At 43.8% G+C, this 16,087-nt stretch overlaps 2 protein-coding genes and 1 long non-coding RNA gene across 5 annotated transcripts; 1 reads left to right on the forward strand and 2 right to left on the reverse strand.

Annotated features, from left to right (window-relative positions):
* Positions 1-69: 69 nt before the first annotated feature.
* LOC115145317 (pre-mRNA-splicing factor 38A-like) lies at positions 70-3,483 on the reverse strand. Its single transcript, XM_029686801.2, has 10 exons — positions 3,281-3,483; positions 2,707-2,866; positions 2,412-2,533; positions 2,232-2,317; positions 2,033-2,143; positions 1,771-1,880; positions 1,064-1,090; positions 763-848; positions 538-586; positions 70-362 (listed from the first exon to the last, which is right to left on the reverse strand). Exons 1-10 carry the CDS (start codon positions 3,408-3,410, stop codon positions 317-319), a joined length of 927 nt encoding a protein of 308 aa, XP_029542661.1. The 5' UTR covers positions 3,411-3,483; the 3' UTR covers positions 70-316.
* A 2,678-nt stretch (positions 3,484-6,161) lies between these two features.
* On the forward strand, positions 6,162-9,975 carry LOC115145319 (uncharacterized). The gene is made up of 4 exons (XR_003865941.2): positions 6,162-7,916; positions 8,181-8,290; positions 8,578-8,824; positions 8,954-9,975. It is a non-coding gene; the product is annotated as an uncharacterized LOC115145319 (long non-coding RNA).
* A 665-nt stretch (positions 9,976-10,640) lies between these two features.
* LOC115145318 (thrombopoietin receptor-like) lies at positions 10,641-15,523 on the reverse strand. 3 transcript variants are annotated; one of them, XM_029686804.2, is made up of 12 exons: positions 15,025-15,523; positions 14,375-14,495; positions 14,057-14,232; positions 13,712-13,863; positions 13,273-13,438; positions 13,057-13,168; positions 12,770-12,873; positions 12,355-12,497; positions 12,005-12,164; positions 11,835-11,913; positions 11,636-11,723; positions 10,641-11,458 (listed from the first exon to the last, which is right to left on the reverse strand). In XM_029686804.2, exons 1-12 carry the CDS (start codon positions 15,125-15,127, stop codon positions 10,958-10,960), a joined length of 1,905 nt encoding a protein of 634 aa, XP_029542664.1. In that variant the 5' UTR covers positions 15,128-15,523; the 3' UTR covers positions 10,641-10,957. The 3 variants fall into 3 exon arrangements, with proteins under 3 accessions (XP_029542664.1, XP_029542662.1, XP_029542665.1); XM_029686802.2 differs by having other exon boundaries at positions 12,770-12,930; positions 15,025-15,520; XM_029686805.2 differs by lacking the exons at positions 14,057-14,232; positions 14,375-14,495 and having other exon boundaries at positions 12,770-12,930; positions 15,025-15,515.
* Between the last annotated feature and the right edge of the window lie 564 nt (positions 15,524-16,087).

Genomic DNA, 16,087 nt, shown 5'->3' on the forward strand with positions numbered 1-16,087 from the left:
CCATTGTTACCATGGTCCCTAACCTGCTTGGCCAGAAAGTTCATACAAGGAGACTGTGCAGACATGACATTCTCAGTCTTATGGTCAAACCACCAAGCAACTTTATTCACTGATACATAGGGTTGTGGACAGTTCTATATGAGCTGCAGATTTTAGAAATAAAATGGAAATGGATTCTTTCTGCTACATGGTCTGAAAATATCTTAAAAATCAATTACTTTCTAAAACAAAATACAAGGGATTCCGTACAAATTTGGCCACATTAATGGCCAAGTCAGAAAAAGGAACTATCCAAGAGAACAAAATACAAAGTGGATCACACATTTCCTCTTCGACTCTTCTTGTGGCTCTTTTTTGAACTCCTTGAATAGAGATGAAGAAAGACAAAAGTTGGTGATATACTCACTAAAATGTCTCCCTCTCTCATTTGATGGTATTCAGACAGTTCAACTACACCATGAACACAGAGCAGCTTTTTAAAAAATATTGGAGATCCTAGAATAGTGGTGAGGGTCTTGCTCTTCTTTCATCACTCACCTCTCTGGGGTTTTGGAGTGACTGCGATGCCTGTGGCTTCTGTGATGCCCTGGGACAAAATGGAGACAGCTCGAGGTCAGACTGGGCAGGGGGAACGATTGTTCCAAACATCTTAAAGTCTAATGAGTACAGCTGAAAATATGTCACACAGCACAAATATAAACACTGGTTTGACTTTTTAATCTTGTGCGTTGCAGGACGGTATGGTAGCCATCGCTATGATACCTGGGGACTTTGAGCGGTGACGTCTCTCTCGGGAGCGGTGGCGACGGGGGCTTTTGCTGCGGTGACGTTCTCGTCTGGGGGATGGGCTGTTGTGCAAAGGAGAGACAAGCAATGCACGCATCATTAATACAGGGCACTGTTTGCAAGTAACATGGACCCTAGTGAATTAAGTCTCAGTTCATGTATAATTTAAAACACTTCCAAGTAGGCTCGGTGTTATTATATTCAATACCATCTGTTTGGAATTCAAACAAAGGAAAATATGAAATCCAGCAGAGAAGAATCCAAGCAGAAAACATACCTTCGTCTCTTAGGTGATCGGCTCCTCCTAGACGGAATAAAAAGGATGCACAATCTTTAGTGTCTTCAGGATGTTATAGGAAATGACTACGAACTAGGAAGCTTTCAAGACATCTATTGGTGTATGTCGGCACCTAAACTGAACCATAAGAGAAGGGGGGGCATGCATGTTTGCCCCCACACTTTTGATCTTAAATCACCACCTACTAATTCATCAACATGGAATGTTTGACATCTTGTAGGGTCCATGCCTCACCTAATTGAAACTGTTCTGAGGTCAAAAGGGGATGCAACTCAATATTAGGAAGGTGTTCCGAATGTTTTGTACACTCAGTGTATAGCACAACTTCGGATTTCTCCCCGGTCTAAAAAAAACTAAAAGGTATTGGAAGTTTTTACGGAGCTTCTCTTCCCTCAATTTTTGGTCATGCAGTGCAGTTCACAAAGTGATTGTGGTCCCCGTTATGAAGTTAACATTACCAAAGATATCGAAAAATGACATCAGTTGTCACAAAAGATTTGTTATTTTAAGAAAGTAATGAGCCTTTTTTTTTTAAAGGAAGTGATTTGTAACTTTGGAATCGATTTTATGACTGACGCATGCTAGAATTGGATCGGTTTGGGTTCTCGCGGATCAATGCACTCATATCTTAAACATTCATTACACCCCTACTATAAACTGAGATACATGCATGGCTGGTTAGTTACCGTCTGGGTGAACGACTGCTGCGTCTGTAGCGTGGAGAGGGCGAGCGGCGAGGCCGATCGTTGTCTCGGTAACTCCGTCTGTGGGGCTCTGGGGTCTGAACTCTCTCTGTCTGTAGACATTTGAACAGACAAGCAGACAGAGACAGACATGGACAGTGAAACAGAATTCCTCCACCCACTTACACTAGTGTAAGTTTACGCAAATGTACAGTTAGCTTAGGCAGTTTATTGGTGGATAGGGGGATAAAGTTTAGACTACTACCTTCTCCTCTTCCTCATCTTCCTCGTCGCTGGTCTCCACCTCATCCAGGTCTTCTTCCAGGGCACTGATGCGCGTGTCTAACAGCTCCGCCTCCTCAAGAACCTGCCTTTTCTGTAGTCAACACACACACACACACACAATCAGTGATCTAGGTCAGTCAAACAACACACGTGAGCACGTACACGGGTAGAAGACTTACCTGAAGCCTGGGAAGGATTATGTCACACATTCTCTCAGAGTGTAGCAGTTCATCAATAAACTCATCCACGTGTTGCAGCTCAAACTCTGAAATAGAGGGTGAGAGGAGAAAGTGCCATTTAACTCAAAAGTAGGCCATTTTGCATTGTATAATCATGCCACGATACACGTAAACACTCACCCCCATTTCGGTTCTGACTCTTGATTTTTCTGTAGTCGTTGTACAGTGGTTCCAGGTATTTGTAGCAATCCACTGATGTCCCAGTCAACCTCATGTACATGGCGCCAAGCAAGCGGACATATCTATGGTGTGGAAACCATCACAGTGAGGTTGCCACAATGGGTGTGTAAGGTATTTAGGTTCCGATTTTTAAATCACATTTGTCAAGCTGGGAGTTAGTGATAAATGAAAAGGTTTAAACACTAAATACAGAAATGCTTCTTATACTACAACCTGCCCGAAAGCCAAAACTTACTTGAAATCCTCGTTTTTGATAAATTCTACAATGATGTCTTTCTCTGGCTGGATCTGCAGCATCTTCAGAGTGAGACACAGGAACGGTGTAGGTTTGATATTTCCGCCATAAACTCCACCGACAAACTTCAGCGCCATGGCTTTGTCAACGACAAGCTCAGCTGTTGATCAGAGAGAAACCAGTGAGAAGAAATAATCAATATGTACCAGGCATAGTTCGCTAGCTATTACTTCTGATGTGCACAAACCTCAATTGAGAGTAACAAATCAAATGTAACAGGGTAAAATTGACTAGATGCTAACTAGCGCACTTTGTTTACATTTGTGGTATTTGTATTTCAAGCTAACTAGCATTAGCTAGTTAAGACCATAGAGATTGTTAGAGGACTCATCTTATATCTGTGTTATTATTGCGTCTATGGACAGTGCCATTGAGGCTATAACCCATAGGAATCCCCACCCGGTTGACTACTTTGACTACTTTAAAATGGTGGAAGCCCTCAATGGCGCGGCCCATGCTAAAAAGTCATTTTGGCCACACAGGGCCTCTATCATTCTCTATGGCCACAACTCACCCGTCAGTCCAAAGCATTCTTCTTTCCAGTATTTTGATTCATAGATTCGAGTACGAATAATTTTCTCTACCAAGTATTGTGGATTTGTTCCATGTATACTGTTGGCATCTTTAACCGTCCTATTTGCCATCTTCACAGCTCAAAACGGAATGAAAATGTTTTCCTGTGCGAAACGAATTCTCATTTTTACAGTATATCTTCCGGTGCAACCATTTACACTTCCGGGGCAGATTGTGAAGGCGTTCATTGGATGAAACTTTTCAGTCACATGCCAAACACGCAATTTTCTCGTGTAAGGCGTTACACGTGTTAAGGATAACTATTTTTTTTTAAGTTTATTTAACTAGGCAAGTCAGTTAAGAACAAATTCTTATTTACAATGACGGCCTACCCGTTAAGAACAAATTCTTATTTACAATGACGGCCTACCCCGGACGACGCTGGGCCAATTATGCTCCGCCCTATGGGATTCCAAATCACGGCCGGATGCGATACGGCCGGGAATCAAACCAGGGACTGTAGCGATGTCTCTTGCACTGAGATGCAGTGCCTTAGACAGCTGCGCCACTCGGGAGCCCTGTGGCTACATTATATGTGCATCTTCATTTAGCTCTATTATTTGCCCTGTCTTTTATTTATTTTAAACTGCTTGGAATGTGATTAATTTAGCCGTTTACTCAGATATGAGTTCCTGTCGCTTTGTGAGGATGGCAGCTAGCTAGTTAGCACATATTGACAATAGTATTTTCTGGCCGAGGAAGTTTGTTAAAAGCCCTGACGCTATCTTCCATATCAGCGAAAAATTATATAAATTCAGCAAAAAAAAGGTCACTTTTTCAGGACACTGTCTTTCAAAGATAATTCGTAAAAATCCAAATAACTTCACATATCTTCATTGTAAAACTTTTAAACACTGTTTCCCATGCTTGTTCAATAAAGTATAAACAATTAATGAATATGCACATGTGGAACGGTTGTTAAGACACTAACAGCTTACAGATGGTAGGCAATTAAGGTTACAGTTATGAAAACATAGGACACTAAAGAGGCCTTTCTACTGACTCTGAAAAACACCAAAAGAAAGAGGCCCAGGGTCCCTGCTCATCTGCATGAACATGACTTAGGCATGTTGCAAGGAGGCATGAGGACTGCAGATGTGGCCAGGGCAATAAATTGCAATGTCCGTACTGTGAGACGCCTCAGACAGCGCTACAGGGAGACAGTGAGGACAGCTGATCGTCCTCGCAGTGGCAAACCACTTGTAACAACACCTGCATAGGATCAGTACTGCCCGAGTTACACCAGTAGGCCTATTGTAAGGCAGGTCCCCACCAGACATCACCGGCAACAATGTCGCCTATGGGCACAAATATTTACACATGTTAAGTTTGCTGAAAAAAAATGCAGTTGACAGTGAGAGGATGTTTCTTTTTTTGCTGAGTTTATATACACTAAACTAAGTGTAGAATTTTTTTTTTAAGAACACCTTTTCTTTCCATGTCATAGACTGACCAGGTGCGCAACTCAATATTAGGAAGGTGTTCTTAATGTTTTGTACACTGAGTGTATATGCCCATTTTATAAATGGTAAACTTGCATGTATTGTATTTTGGAACTCTGCTCCCCCCACCACCCCAAGATGAATGGTTTTGACCACGCTTCACTGCTTTAGATTGGTGCAGCTAGAAATGACAAGTGTTTATCCTATATTATAAACTGGGTGGTTTTACATATCATTTGCGACGTGCATCATGAGCAAAGTCATTGTAGCCTATGATTTGACTTCCCCTAGCTGTGAGAACCATGACATGAGCACAGGCTGACTTATCACTGCTATAGCGCAGCTGAATAGCCTGCCAGCAGCCTACCGAAGGTGGCACCGTGTTCATTACAATGTAGAACAACGCGACACTATTCCAAATCGTTCAATAATTAGGCTATCCATATTGATTTTTCTATATCTATGGCGGATTCAGAGCTGCAATTTATTAAATATGCCAGGACTTTGGCTATAACAATAGATGGCAAAGTCAAAGATACTGGTTTCCCCTATCCATCTGGTGAACATTTCACAAATTGCTTACGACAAATCCAGCTCCAGAACCAACTATAGCCAGCTGGCTAATCTTTTGAATAAGGTGTAGCAACAACAGATAACATTAGCTGGCTGAATAAGGTTAGCATGCTAGCTATATATAAATATATTTATTTTTCGTTTTCTATTTCCTTTTCTTAAACCTATGTGCTTGCTTATGTTATTTGCTAAATATGTATTTTGAATGTGTAATTCAACTTCCGTATATGTTTGTACAATTTGAAAAGTTTAATACGATTTTTGTTTTGATTTTCAGGACACATTTTCTCTTGAGTCTTGTCACAGTTCAGTAGCCAAAGTCTACGCCCTTCATTGGTGATTGGTCAGCAGTAGGGATTATTCAATGAAGTGTTTGTTGTCATTCAACAACAGAAGACTGGTTTTCATGCACATTTTTTAAATTGAGTTAGTTAGGTGTAAAATAGCTCGACTAAGACCTCTGCAAAAACGTCAAAATTAATAACAGAATTCTTGAGTTATCTTTGATTAATTCTGACAATTTTGAGGAAGTGTATTTGTTGCTACGGTGTTTCAAGAGGGACAAACCGCAATATTGCCGCTTTTCTCTAGTTTTTCAAATGAAGGTATTATAATAAGGGAGCATGCAAGCGCAGACGTTCACTTCGCCGAGCCAAGTTCTGCTCGGAGCAAAACGAACCTATGTCTGAGGACGCCTTGAGAGTTCCCACATATTTCCATGTTACAGCACGGAAAACCGGACAGACGTGCTAATGAACAATCTGCATGTCCGCGGCAACCCCACCATGGGAAACCCACCATAATGTTAACTTTTTTAATTGGGTCTGTGACAGTCTATTACAAAATCACAATATCACCAAAGTGTGTTGTGTCGAACATTTCAAGCAACATTCCCAGCTAATGAGAAACCAGTCATGGTGTTTATTTAAGAGAATGAACTCGATTTAACAAGGCAACCTTGGGCTAATTTGTATGGGTGCCAATGGCAGATTTTGAGGGATTTTTACATCCGTACCCCAGCAGAGCGGCGTGTCCACTGAAACGTAATTCCGTGAGGAACTACACTACATTATCAAAAATATGTGGACACCTGCTTGTCGAACATCTCATTCCAAAATCATGGGCATTAATATGGAGTTGGTCTCCTCTTTGCTGCTATAACAGATTCCACTCTTCTGGGAAGACATTTCACTATCTGTTGGAACATTGCTGCGGGGACTTGCTTCCATTCAGCCACAAGAGCATTAGTGAGGTTGGGCGATTAGGCCTGGTTCGCAGTCAGCGTTCCAATTCATCCCAAAGTTGTTCGATGGGGTTGAGGTCAGGGCTCTGTGCAGGCCAGTCAAGTTCTTCCACACCGATCTCGACAAACCATTTCTGTAAGGACCTCGCTTTGTGCATGGGGCATTATCATGCTAAAACAGGAAAGGGCATCCCAAAACTGTTGCCACAAAGGTGGAAGCACAGAATTGTCTACAATGTCCGAACCATGAAAAACAGCCCCAGACTATTACTCCTCCTCCACCAAACTTCACAGTTGGCACTATGCATTCAGGCAGGTAGCGTTCTCCTGGCTTCCACCTAACCCAGATTCATCCCTCGGCCATGGAAACACATTTCATGAAACTCTTGACGAGGTGTTTTTGTGCCGACGTTGCTTCCAGAGGCAGTTTGGAATTCAGTAGTGAGTGTTACAACCGAGGACAGGCCATTTTTATACCCTTCAGCACTCGGCGGTCCCGTTCTGAGAGCTTGTGTGGCCTACCACTTCACAGCTGAGCCATCGTTGCTCCTAGACTTTTCCACTTCACAATAACAGCACTTACAGTTGACTGGGACAGCTCCAGCAGGGCAGAAATGTGACAAACTGACTTGCTGGAAAGGTGCCATCCTATGACGGTGCCACGTTGAAAGTCACTGCTCTTCAGTAATGCCATTCTACTTCCAATGTTTGTCTATGGCGATTGCATGGCTGTGAGCTGGAATTTATACTCCTGTCAGCAACGGGTGTGGCTGAAATAGTCAAATCCACTAATTTGAAGAGGTGTCCACATACTTTTTATATATATAGTGTATCAGTGTAAGTCCTGATCGGGTCTCCTCCTTCAGAAACTGACCAGAAGGCGACCGCTGACCACACTGCAGCCCTATTGGAAAAGAGTTTCAGTAACCCCGCCCCAAAAAAGGAGACCACCGTGCTATTGGCTGAGACTCTGTCTCGACTCTGTAAGGATAGGAGAATGTCTTTTTATTTTGGTTGTAACCATCGTTGACCCCAAGTGGGAGATGCCGATAATAGATATCAAGACAGAGGATTGTGCCCATTCCATATTTGTCTCATTATTTCTACTCTACACATTTCTTGGACCCATTGCAATAGAATTACACATCATTGACTTGAATGGTGATGCTTGCTCTAGTCATTACATTTCTATGACTGACCCTGTGTTCCACTCCTTAGCTGGACTTGCTGTGGACCAGGAAGCAGAACGTCATGTACAACCTGTTTGATTGGCCAAAGAGGCGCCATGTCCACCACCACACGAGGGCGCTGTTCTACTGGTGTGTCCAGGCTCGCAATCACCTCTACCTTCATTACATATGCATTTGTACTTATTAAGGAGCTTACTAATGAGCTTCTGACAGGTCTTCAACTTTATATATTCTGTTTCTGTATTGCTTATGAAGTGTAATTTTGCATTCTTGCAACTCTAATGGTGTGTGCAGTGTGGATGAAAGTGTTTGAGTGTGTTTAACTGCATCTTACAGTGTTTAAAACTGTGTGTGTGTGTGTGTCTCTCTCTCTCTCTCTGTTTGTGTGTCCAGGTCCTGACCAGGATGTCGTTCCATCCGTCCAGCTGCAGCAGATCATCATGTCCAGATTGAACAAGTTCAAGGCCTTTGAGGAGGATGCTCTGCAGCTCATCTCTAGAAAGGTAGGCCTTTTTTTGTCGTTTTATTATCCATCCCAAGGGCACAACTCAGGTCCTTGCATTCCAGTTCTTCTTCCTGCCTCTTAATTGATCAGTTAATGTCATGGATTGGAACCATGGATTGGAAAGGTCCGCCAGTGATATTGTGAAGTGTTTTATTTGCATAATGTCATCGATTGGAACCATGGATTGGAAAGGTCCGCCAGTGATACTGTGAAGTGTTTTATTTGGCAGTACCTATCGGTGAGTGGTGTGTCTGTCTCTGACCGCTGTCCCTCTCCCGTCCACAGGATTGGTGGGTATCATGTGATGGAGGCCCTGGATGAGAAGTTCTCTTCCTCTTACATCAAAGCCACCAGTTAAGATAAACCCCACTGGCCCACAGAGCTGTCAATTGGTTCCCATTGGCCCAGAGAGCTGTCGATCTATGTGAAATCGATGTGTGTTCGGTGTGCATTGGTGTAGGAGCAGCTCTTCCTGAGGGCGGTCATCGCTGAGTTCAGGCGGCTGTGACTGGAGGCGGTCACCTTCCAACAGGTATAGACCCTACTGAGGTCAACATTGACTTACTACAGCTCTTGCTCAACACACATCTTTCCGTCTTTTACCTGCATTGTGAATTTTCCCCGAGATTCCCTTATCTAAAGTCCTCCACCCTCCCTCTAGGTGTTAGTGCAGCACCAGGCGTTGTTTCGTGTGGGGTGCCTGCAGCCCATCAGTGTGTCCAAGGGTCTGGCCGTGTGTCAGCACCCGAGGGCGTGCTGTCTGCTGCTGCTGGAGGCCAGCCATCTAGACGTACTACAGAGGGTCAGACTGGACGTCAGCCAGGACGACGTGCTCTACGCACGCAAGGCCGACAGAGAGACCACCAGGGGTCCAAGGGTCTAGCCGTGTGTCAGCACCCGAGGGCGTGCTGTCTGCTGCTGCTGGAGGCCAGCCATCTAGACATACTACAGAGGGTCAGACTGGACGTCAGCCAGGACGACGTGCTCTACGCACGCAAGGCCGACAGAGAGACCACCAGGGGTCCAAGGGTCTAGCCGTGTGTCAGCACCCGAGGGCGTGCTGTCTGCTGCTGCTGGAGGCCAGCCATCTAGACGTACTACAGAGGGTCAGACTGGACATCAGCCAGGACGACGTGCTCTACGCACGCAAGGCCGACAGAGAGACCACCAGGGGTCCAGGCAGGGGTCCACCCTGTGTTTTCTGACCAGGTTGGTCCTAACATAACAACAACAAAACATCTCAGTTCAGGAAAGCTGCAGTATCACCAGGTTTCAGTTGCAGTCAAGCATTAAACTGTAAGTATATCAGTTCCTGAGCCAGATAGGGAAACGAAACTGGCTCTATCAGCACTATCTCTGTCAATTGATCAATGTACTGTTTTGTGAGAACCAAGATCCCTCTCTCACACTGAAACTCTCCATGTCAACCGTTGGACCACATAGTCCCATGCCTGCCCTTGACCACAGCCAATACTACCGTACCACTCAGGACTGGGAACATGAATCCCACAGACACCCCTTACTGTGTCAATGAATCTGACCATACTGTATATACAAGGTGATATGGCGGCTCTTTTAGAGGCTCACAGTTTGGTTTGATGCTGTCTTCTGAGAGGCAGAGGCAGTTTTTTTTAGGACAAGGATCCTCTGTTTTTAATATTTATTTTACGAATGCTTTTCAATGTTGTCATTGTTGTCAGCACCATTCGTTTTTGGAAGCATTTGAAAGGGAAACGGCATCGTATTTTATTATGGAATTCTGTTCTAATCCAAGCACACAAGAGATCATGACTTACTTGGTTTTGTGTGTGTTTGCTGAAAATGACCCTTGTTACAAACTATTGGAAGGATATTTAGATCTGCCCGTTAACTCATTGTGTTGATGGGAGAACTAGAGTTCCTCATCAGAGTTAACCATTTAACTTTCCTCATTTATCCTTATTCAAACATTTTTAATGTTGCTCTTGTTTGTTTTATGATTTTCTGTATTTTTTGTTTGTTTGAATATGCAAATGTCATAAAGATATTTAACAATACTTGCAGGTTTACTTTTCCATTCTTCATGTACATTACATGAACACGTTACTCGCACAGGTGTGGCTTTCCAGACATGGCTAGAATGAAGAAAGCATCGTTTGTAGGGTGAAAAGATAACGATAGACATATACTGTACAGCCAGGCATAAGACAAGCAAAATAGATACATATTTAGAGTATGTCCAAGGAAAATATCAAAGTCCCTCTCGGTTCATCCAGATTTGAACCCGGCATGTTATCCCACAAATCCCAAACTAAATCTATAATAATAGTCACACCTTTTTACAATGTACTGTACATGCTACAAATGAATGGCATATTCAATGACCTGTTTTATTAGTGATGTAATGGATATTGTGTTGATGTTTTGTAACTGTCCATTCTGAAGCCCCTTTTATATCCACAAGCACACTTGAGCTGTGTCTTACATTTTTCCTAGGCACGTAAAGATATTTCATCCAGCATTGTGCAAAGTTGAATATCCTAAATACATCCTTGTTTTGAGAATAGCACATTTGATATTTAAAGCCTCCCCCTTGTATTTTGTACTTGGTTTCATCTATTTTTCCCCCATGTCTTTTTCATGAATTTCTGTGCCCTTGTTGTGTTGTGCTGTGCCAGAGTGCCAATCAGGCATTTGTGTTTGCTGAGCTTGTGTCCTCCAGGTTGACATAGACCCTGCTGCCCTGGGGGGCGCCCTGCTGCCCTGGATAGTCCAGTCTCTTAATGGGGTGCTCGGCCAGCTGTAGGTAGGAGTGGTTGAGGATGTCCGTGGTACTGGAGGATGATGGGAAGCTGGAGGACCTAGTAAAGGAGCAGTGACACCTCACCTGGAGCACCTCCTCTCCCCCCACCCACAGGCTCTGAGACTCCGCCCCCACCTCCCCATCGTACACATACTCGTTCCCTCCGAGACGGGGGATGACGTCATCCGTGGTCAGGGTCACGTAGTCCGGACTGACCTCCAGGACCAGGGTAGGCAGGCTCTCCTCCTCCCCGCCTGAAGTGCCTTGCTCTGGGGAGAGTAGTAAAGGAAGCATCCCTCTGCCTGGAGCCTCCCTCTCAGACATGATCTCCACGACACAAGCTGGGGTCTCCTCTGAACACTGCTTGATGTTGAAGGGAGGGTCCTATGGAGGTCACACAGGAGCGTACAGACATACTCAGATCCAATGGTTTCCAATGCGTGCGCACAACGATAAACTAAATGTGTTGCACATTGAACACATTTCATTGTTAAAACTTGACCCTTTCAATTGATCTAGGTCCGTTAATCCACGGTGTACTGTAATGAATTACGTTTTTACCCAAGTGTGTCCGTTGATATCTGTCAGGAAGCCGTGGAGTACTTTGTCAAGGTTCGGGACTGGTGGCCACAGATACTGTTTGAGCTTACTGGTGGAAGAAGATAACATGTTCATGAACAGGGTGGTAAGAATACATTCATGGTAAAAAAAAAACAGATTTTTTATTATGAAACAAAATTTTTAAAAAATGCATTTTTACCTGAGATACCTGGAGAACATGGAGATAAAGACGACTGATACAACAAGCATCATGAGAGGGATGCAGGAGATGAGGGCACCTGTTGAGTTACATTAAAGAATTCTAGAAGAGTTTGAAAAGCAGGATATCTCCAGAAGTTAAACATAATAAAAGTGATTGTTTTACTGTACCTATGTCTGAGGGCGTGTCCACAGTGAGTCGGGGTGACCAGTCGCTCCAGTAGCCAGCGTAGACTGACCCGTTGGGTCTGGCTCTGACCTGGATATAGTACTGAACTCCAGTCTGAATGTCCAGACAGGTACTGGTCTCTGGGCCCGGCAGGATCACCAGCTGGGGAGAGAGGACAACACACAATTGCACCCAGTTACTGGTGGGTGATTGGTATGTGTACTGTACTGCAAAATACAAACTCGTGACAAAACATGTCGTTCTCTGTATACATGCTATAAGGACAGAGGCAGGGTTCTACCACACAACAGAATGAAGTAAACAGAAGAAGATTGTTTAGATAATGCTGTACCTTCCAGACAGTCTCCTCTCGAGGCTGATAGCGGTGCTGGTACATCAGGTGGACAGACAGGGCCAATAAGGGTGTGTCCCATTTCAGACACAGCCTGCCCTTCTCCCATTGTCCCCTCAGCCTCCCAGGAGGGGCTGTTTGAACTGACCGCAACATAGGGAGAGGAGAGAGAGACATAACAGGAGTTTTGCAGAGATGATTAGTGCATGTCCAGCAATACAGAGTGCACTGTCTGTTACAGATGATTATCAACATCTTACTTCATTGTCAGCAATATAGCAAGAGGCATGCTAGACTCGACCACTTTCCATTTTTTTACTCAATGGAAACGTAGAATACCGGTAGACGGTAGCCTCCTTTTTAATGAAGGGAGGATTTCACAGCTGCCAGTTGGTATTTTATCAGTGTGACTCACTGCTGTTGTTGAGTCTGAAAGGCTCAGTGTAGAAGGTCCGCCTGGGAGTAGCAGGACCAGCGCTGAGTTTGACCCGTATCTCACTGGACTCTGCTCCATGGAAACTGCAATGGTAGGAGATGTTCTCATTCTGCATACACTCTCTCCAGCCCTCACTTTCACTGCAGAGAATACACAACAAGAGAGGTTAAATAGCCAATGATCATGTTTTGGCTGTAAAACTACATTTAGATTACTTTGAGGAGGGCTTTGCATTAAGCTCTTTGGAGAAATGAATTTGTAAATACCTGGGTCCCAGCTTGTAGTATATGGTGTAGGTATCATTTCTGTAGGCCTGCCCATTCCATTGGCAGGTGATGTTTTGCAGGTCAGAAGTGTGGCACAACAATGAGATATCAGCTGGGGAAAAAGTATAGTAAAACTCCATCACCTAACTCAGTAATGTAAAGTGACCATATTTAGTTTCTCTACACCACATTTACAGCAATACTACTACCACAGACCTGCACTCTGAGGAACCATGGCAGTTTTGGGGACCGACCAGTCGCTCCAATGACCACTGGTCTCTTTCTCGCTGTAGCCGTTGGGTTTGACCCTCAGCTGGACGCTGACCACCTCCCCTGGCGCCAGAGAGACCAGGCTGTGGATTTGGGACCTCACTGGCTTTATCTGGGGACAGGGATGGTACAGATATCATAGGAGTTCCACACCAGCATGGGGTTTGGGTGAGGATGACTTTCTGACACAAATGGATGCCCTGTAGCCAACCATCAAGTTGAGTAGACAAACTAATAGTGAATGTCCCAGTCATGCTAGATTTTTTTTTTTACCAACCGTTCATCTGTCTTTTTCCCCTTGCAGCTAATCTGACTGGTTGAATTGGTGTTGATTTCGTGTTTCACGGGTTCAATTGGTGATGTTCTCAAGTTTCAGTAGGCCTACCAGTTCAGTTCTCTCCCTCAGGCTCTGGGAGGAGTAACGTATCCCATACTGCATGTTGTTCTCCCACTCTCTGGGTGTGTGCCACTCCACCTGGAACTGCCCAGGCTGCCCTGTCGGGTGAAGGGATACATTCACAGGGGGATCCAGGAGAACTGAGGAGAGGCGGAGGAGAAATAAGAGAGAAGAAAGAATGAAGCAGAAAGGATACGCCATTACTGGAAAGTAAGAACTTTAGATTTCAAACGACTAAAATGTGCATTCTCTCTCTCTCTCTCTCTCTCTCTCTCTCTCTCTCTCTCGCTCTCTCTCTCTCTCTCTCTCGCTCTCTCTCGCTCTCTCTCTCACCCTGGTCCTCAACGCTGACCGCGCGTGCGTATAGTGTGTAGTTGGAGCTGCCCTCCATCACTCTGATGTGTGTGAAGGTGAACAGGAAGACATCAGAGGGAGGGAAGGAGCAGACATGGAGGACTTTCCCCTCCTCTGTCCTCTGGAGAATCAGATTACACCTCTTCTCCTCCCGACTGAACAGACAGAGAGAATATGACTGGCATCGGTGACTCGCAGAATGGAGTGTAGTGTCAGGTCCACTTCTACTGTTAGTGTATTTCATTTCTTGCTGAAATTATTGTTGTTTTGCGAATGACCAGAATACACTGAACATACTCATCGTTACTATAGAAGAAGTCACAAGACTTGTTGTCTGGCATCTCCCAGAAACAGGTGAAGTCATACTGTGTCCTGGTAAAACACTTTGGATTTGCATCATCCGCCAACAGCAGAACATCTGTTATGGAGTGTAGTACATACCGATAGGACGGGTTTCATGAAATATACCGTGTCATAACAATGATGCGCATAATGCATAACACTTAGTATAACACGTTAACATAGAATTCCCCAGGTCGTTAAAGGAAAATACTACTCAAAAAACAATCATTCGGTATTTGTTTCATTAGTCCACTGTTGATAAAGTACCAAAACGTTTTTCAAAATGTAGAACTTTCAAAAATACAGAAAGTGTCACAGTATGATGTGTTTTTCTGTGTGACACTTTCTGTATTTTGAAAGTTCTATATTTCCTTTCGTCTACTGATGCACTCGTCTGTGAACATGTCATATCAGTGCTTAACAGACAAATTGGCATAAATCCTCAGCAGAGAACAAGGGACAGCTGTGAGAGGATCAACATTATTGCCTTGATTTGGGTAGCTCTGACAGTGACACTATTTCAGATATTGTACATACTGGTGGACAGTTTACTATTGTTATCGATTTTGTTGTTTAAGATAAAAACAGGTGCTCCAATGTCATACCTTTCTTTGACAGATGAGGGACAGCCCCATCCCTGGTCCACTGCCCCAGAACATCCACCCAGCATAATATGGTCCAGAGCCAGACGCAGAGATTGAGATCCATGACATTTACATCCAGACAGGTATGTCTAACCTACCCCATCACTATCCATTAACTTCTATGTCCGAGAGTGTCAGTGTGTTGTGTGTCAACACAGCATTGTGGTCTGGGGGTTAGTAATGAGGGGAGGCCCTATCTGACAGGTCCTCATGCTACAGGAAGTGTGTGTTGTGTGGATTGAGCCAGTCCGGCACCCAGATGGGGGTGAAAGAGAGGTTGGCCTCTGACACACATTGTAAACTTAGTTTATATTTTTCACACACTCAATACATACCTCTCTTACACTATAAGCCATTATGGCTACTCTAAACTCTCTCACCAAACATCTAAGATCAAATGGAAATATTTGAACATGGCATCCTTTATTCAGAGTCTGCAGAAAAAGTCAGTTATATGACTCATACGGTGCCTTCAGAAAGTATTCATACCCCTTGACTTATTCACATTTTGTTGTGTTACAGCATGAATTCAAAATGGGTCAAATGATTTTTTTCTCACCCATCCACACACAATACACCATAATGACGAAGTGAAAATGTGTTTTTAGAAGTGTGTGCAAATGTATTGAAAATGAAATACAGAAATAACTAATTAACATAAGTATTCACACCCTGAGTCAATACTTTGTAGAAGCACCTGTGGCACAGATTACAGCTTGTCTTTCTCTGTAAGTATCTAAGAGCTTTCCACACATTATTATTTTCAAAATGTTTCTAGCTCTGTCAACTGAGTTGTTGATCATTGCTAGACAACTATTTTCAGGTCTTTTTTTAAGTAGATTTAAATCAAATGTTAAAGCCACTCAGGAATATTCACTGACTACTTGTTAATTAAGCAACTCCAGTGTCTGGTGGAAGGTTTACCTCTTGAATTTTGCCTGTGCTTAGCTCCATTCTGTTTCTTTTTTATCCTGAAAAACTCCCCAGTCCTTAATGATTACAAGCATACCGATAACATGATGCA

Source organism: Oncorhynchus nerka, linkage group LG17, assembly GCF_034236695.1.
Source record: "Oncorhynchus nerka isolate Pitt River linkage group LG17, Oner_Uvic_2.0, whole genome shotgun sequence".
NCBI lineage: Eukaryota > Metazoa > Chordata > Actinopteri > Salmoniformes > Salmonidae > Oncorhynchus > Oncorhynchus nerka.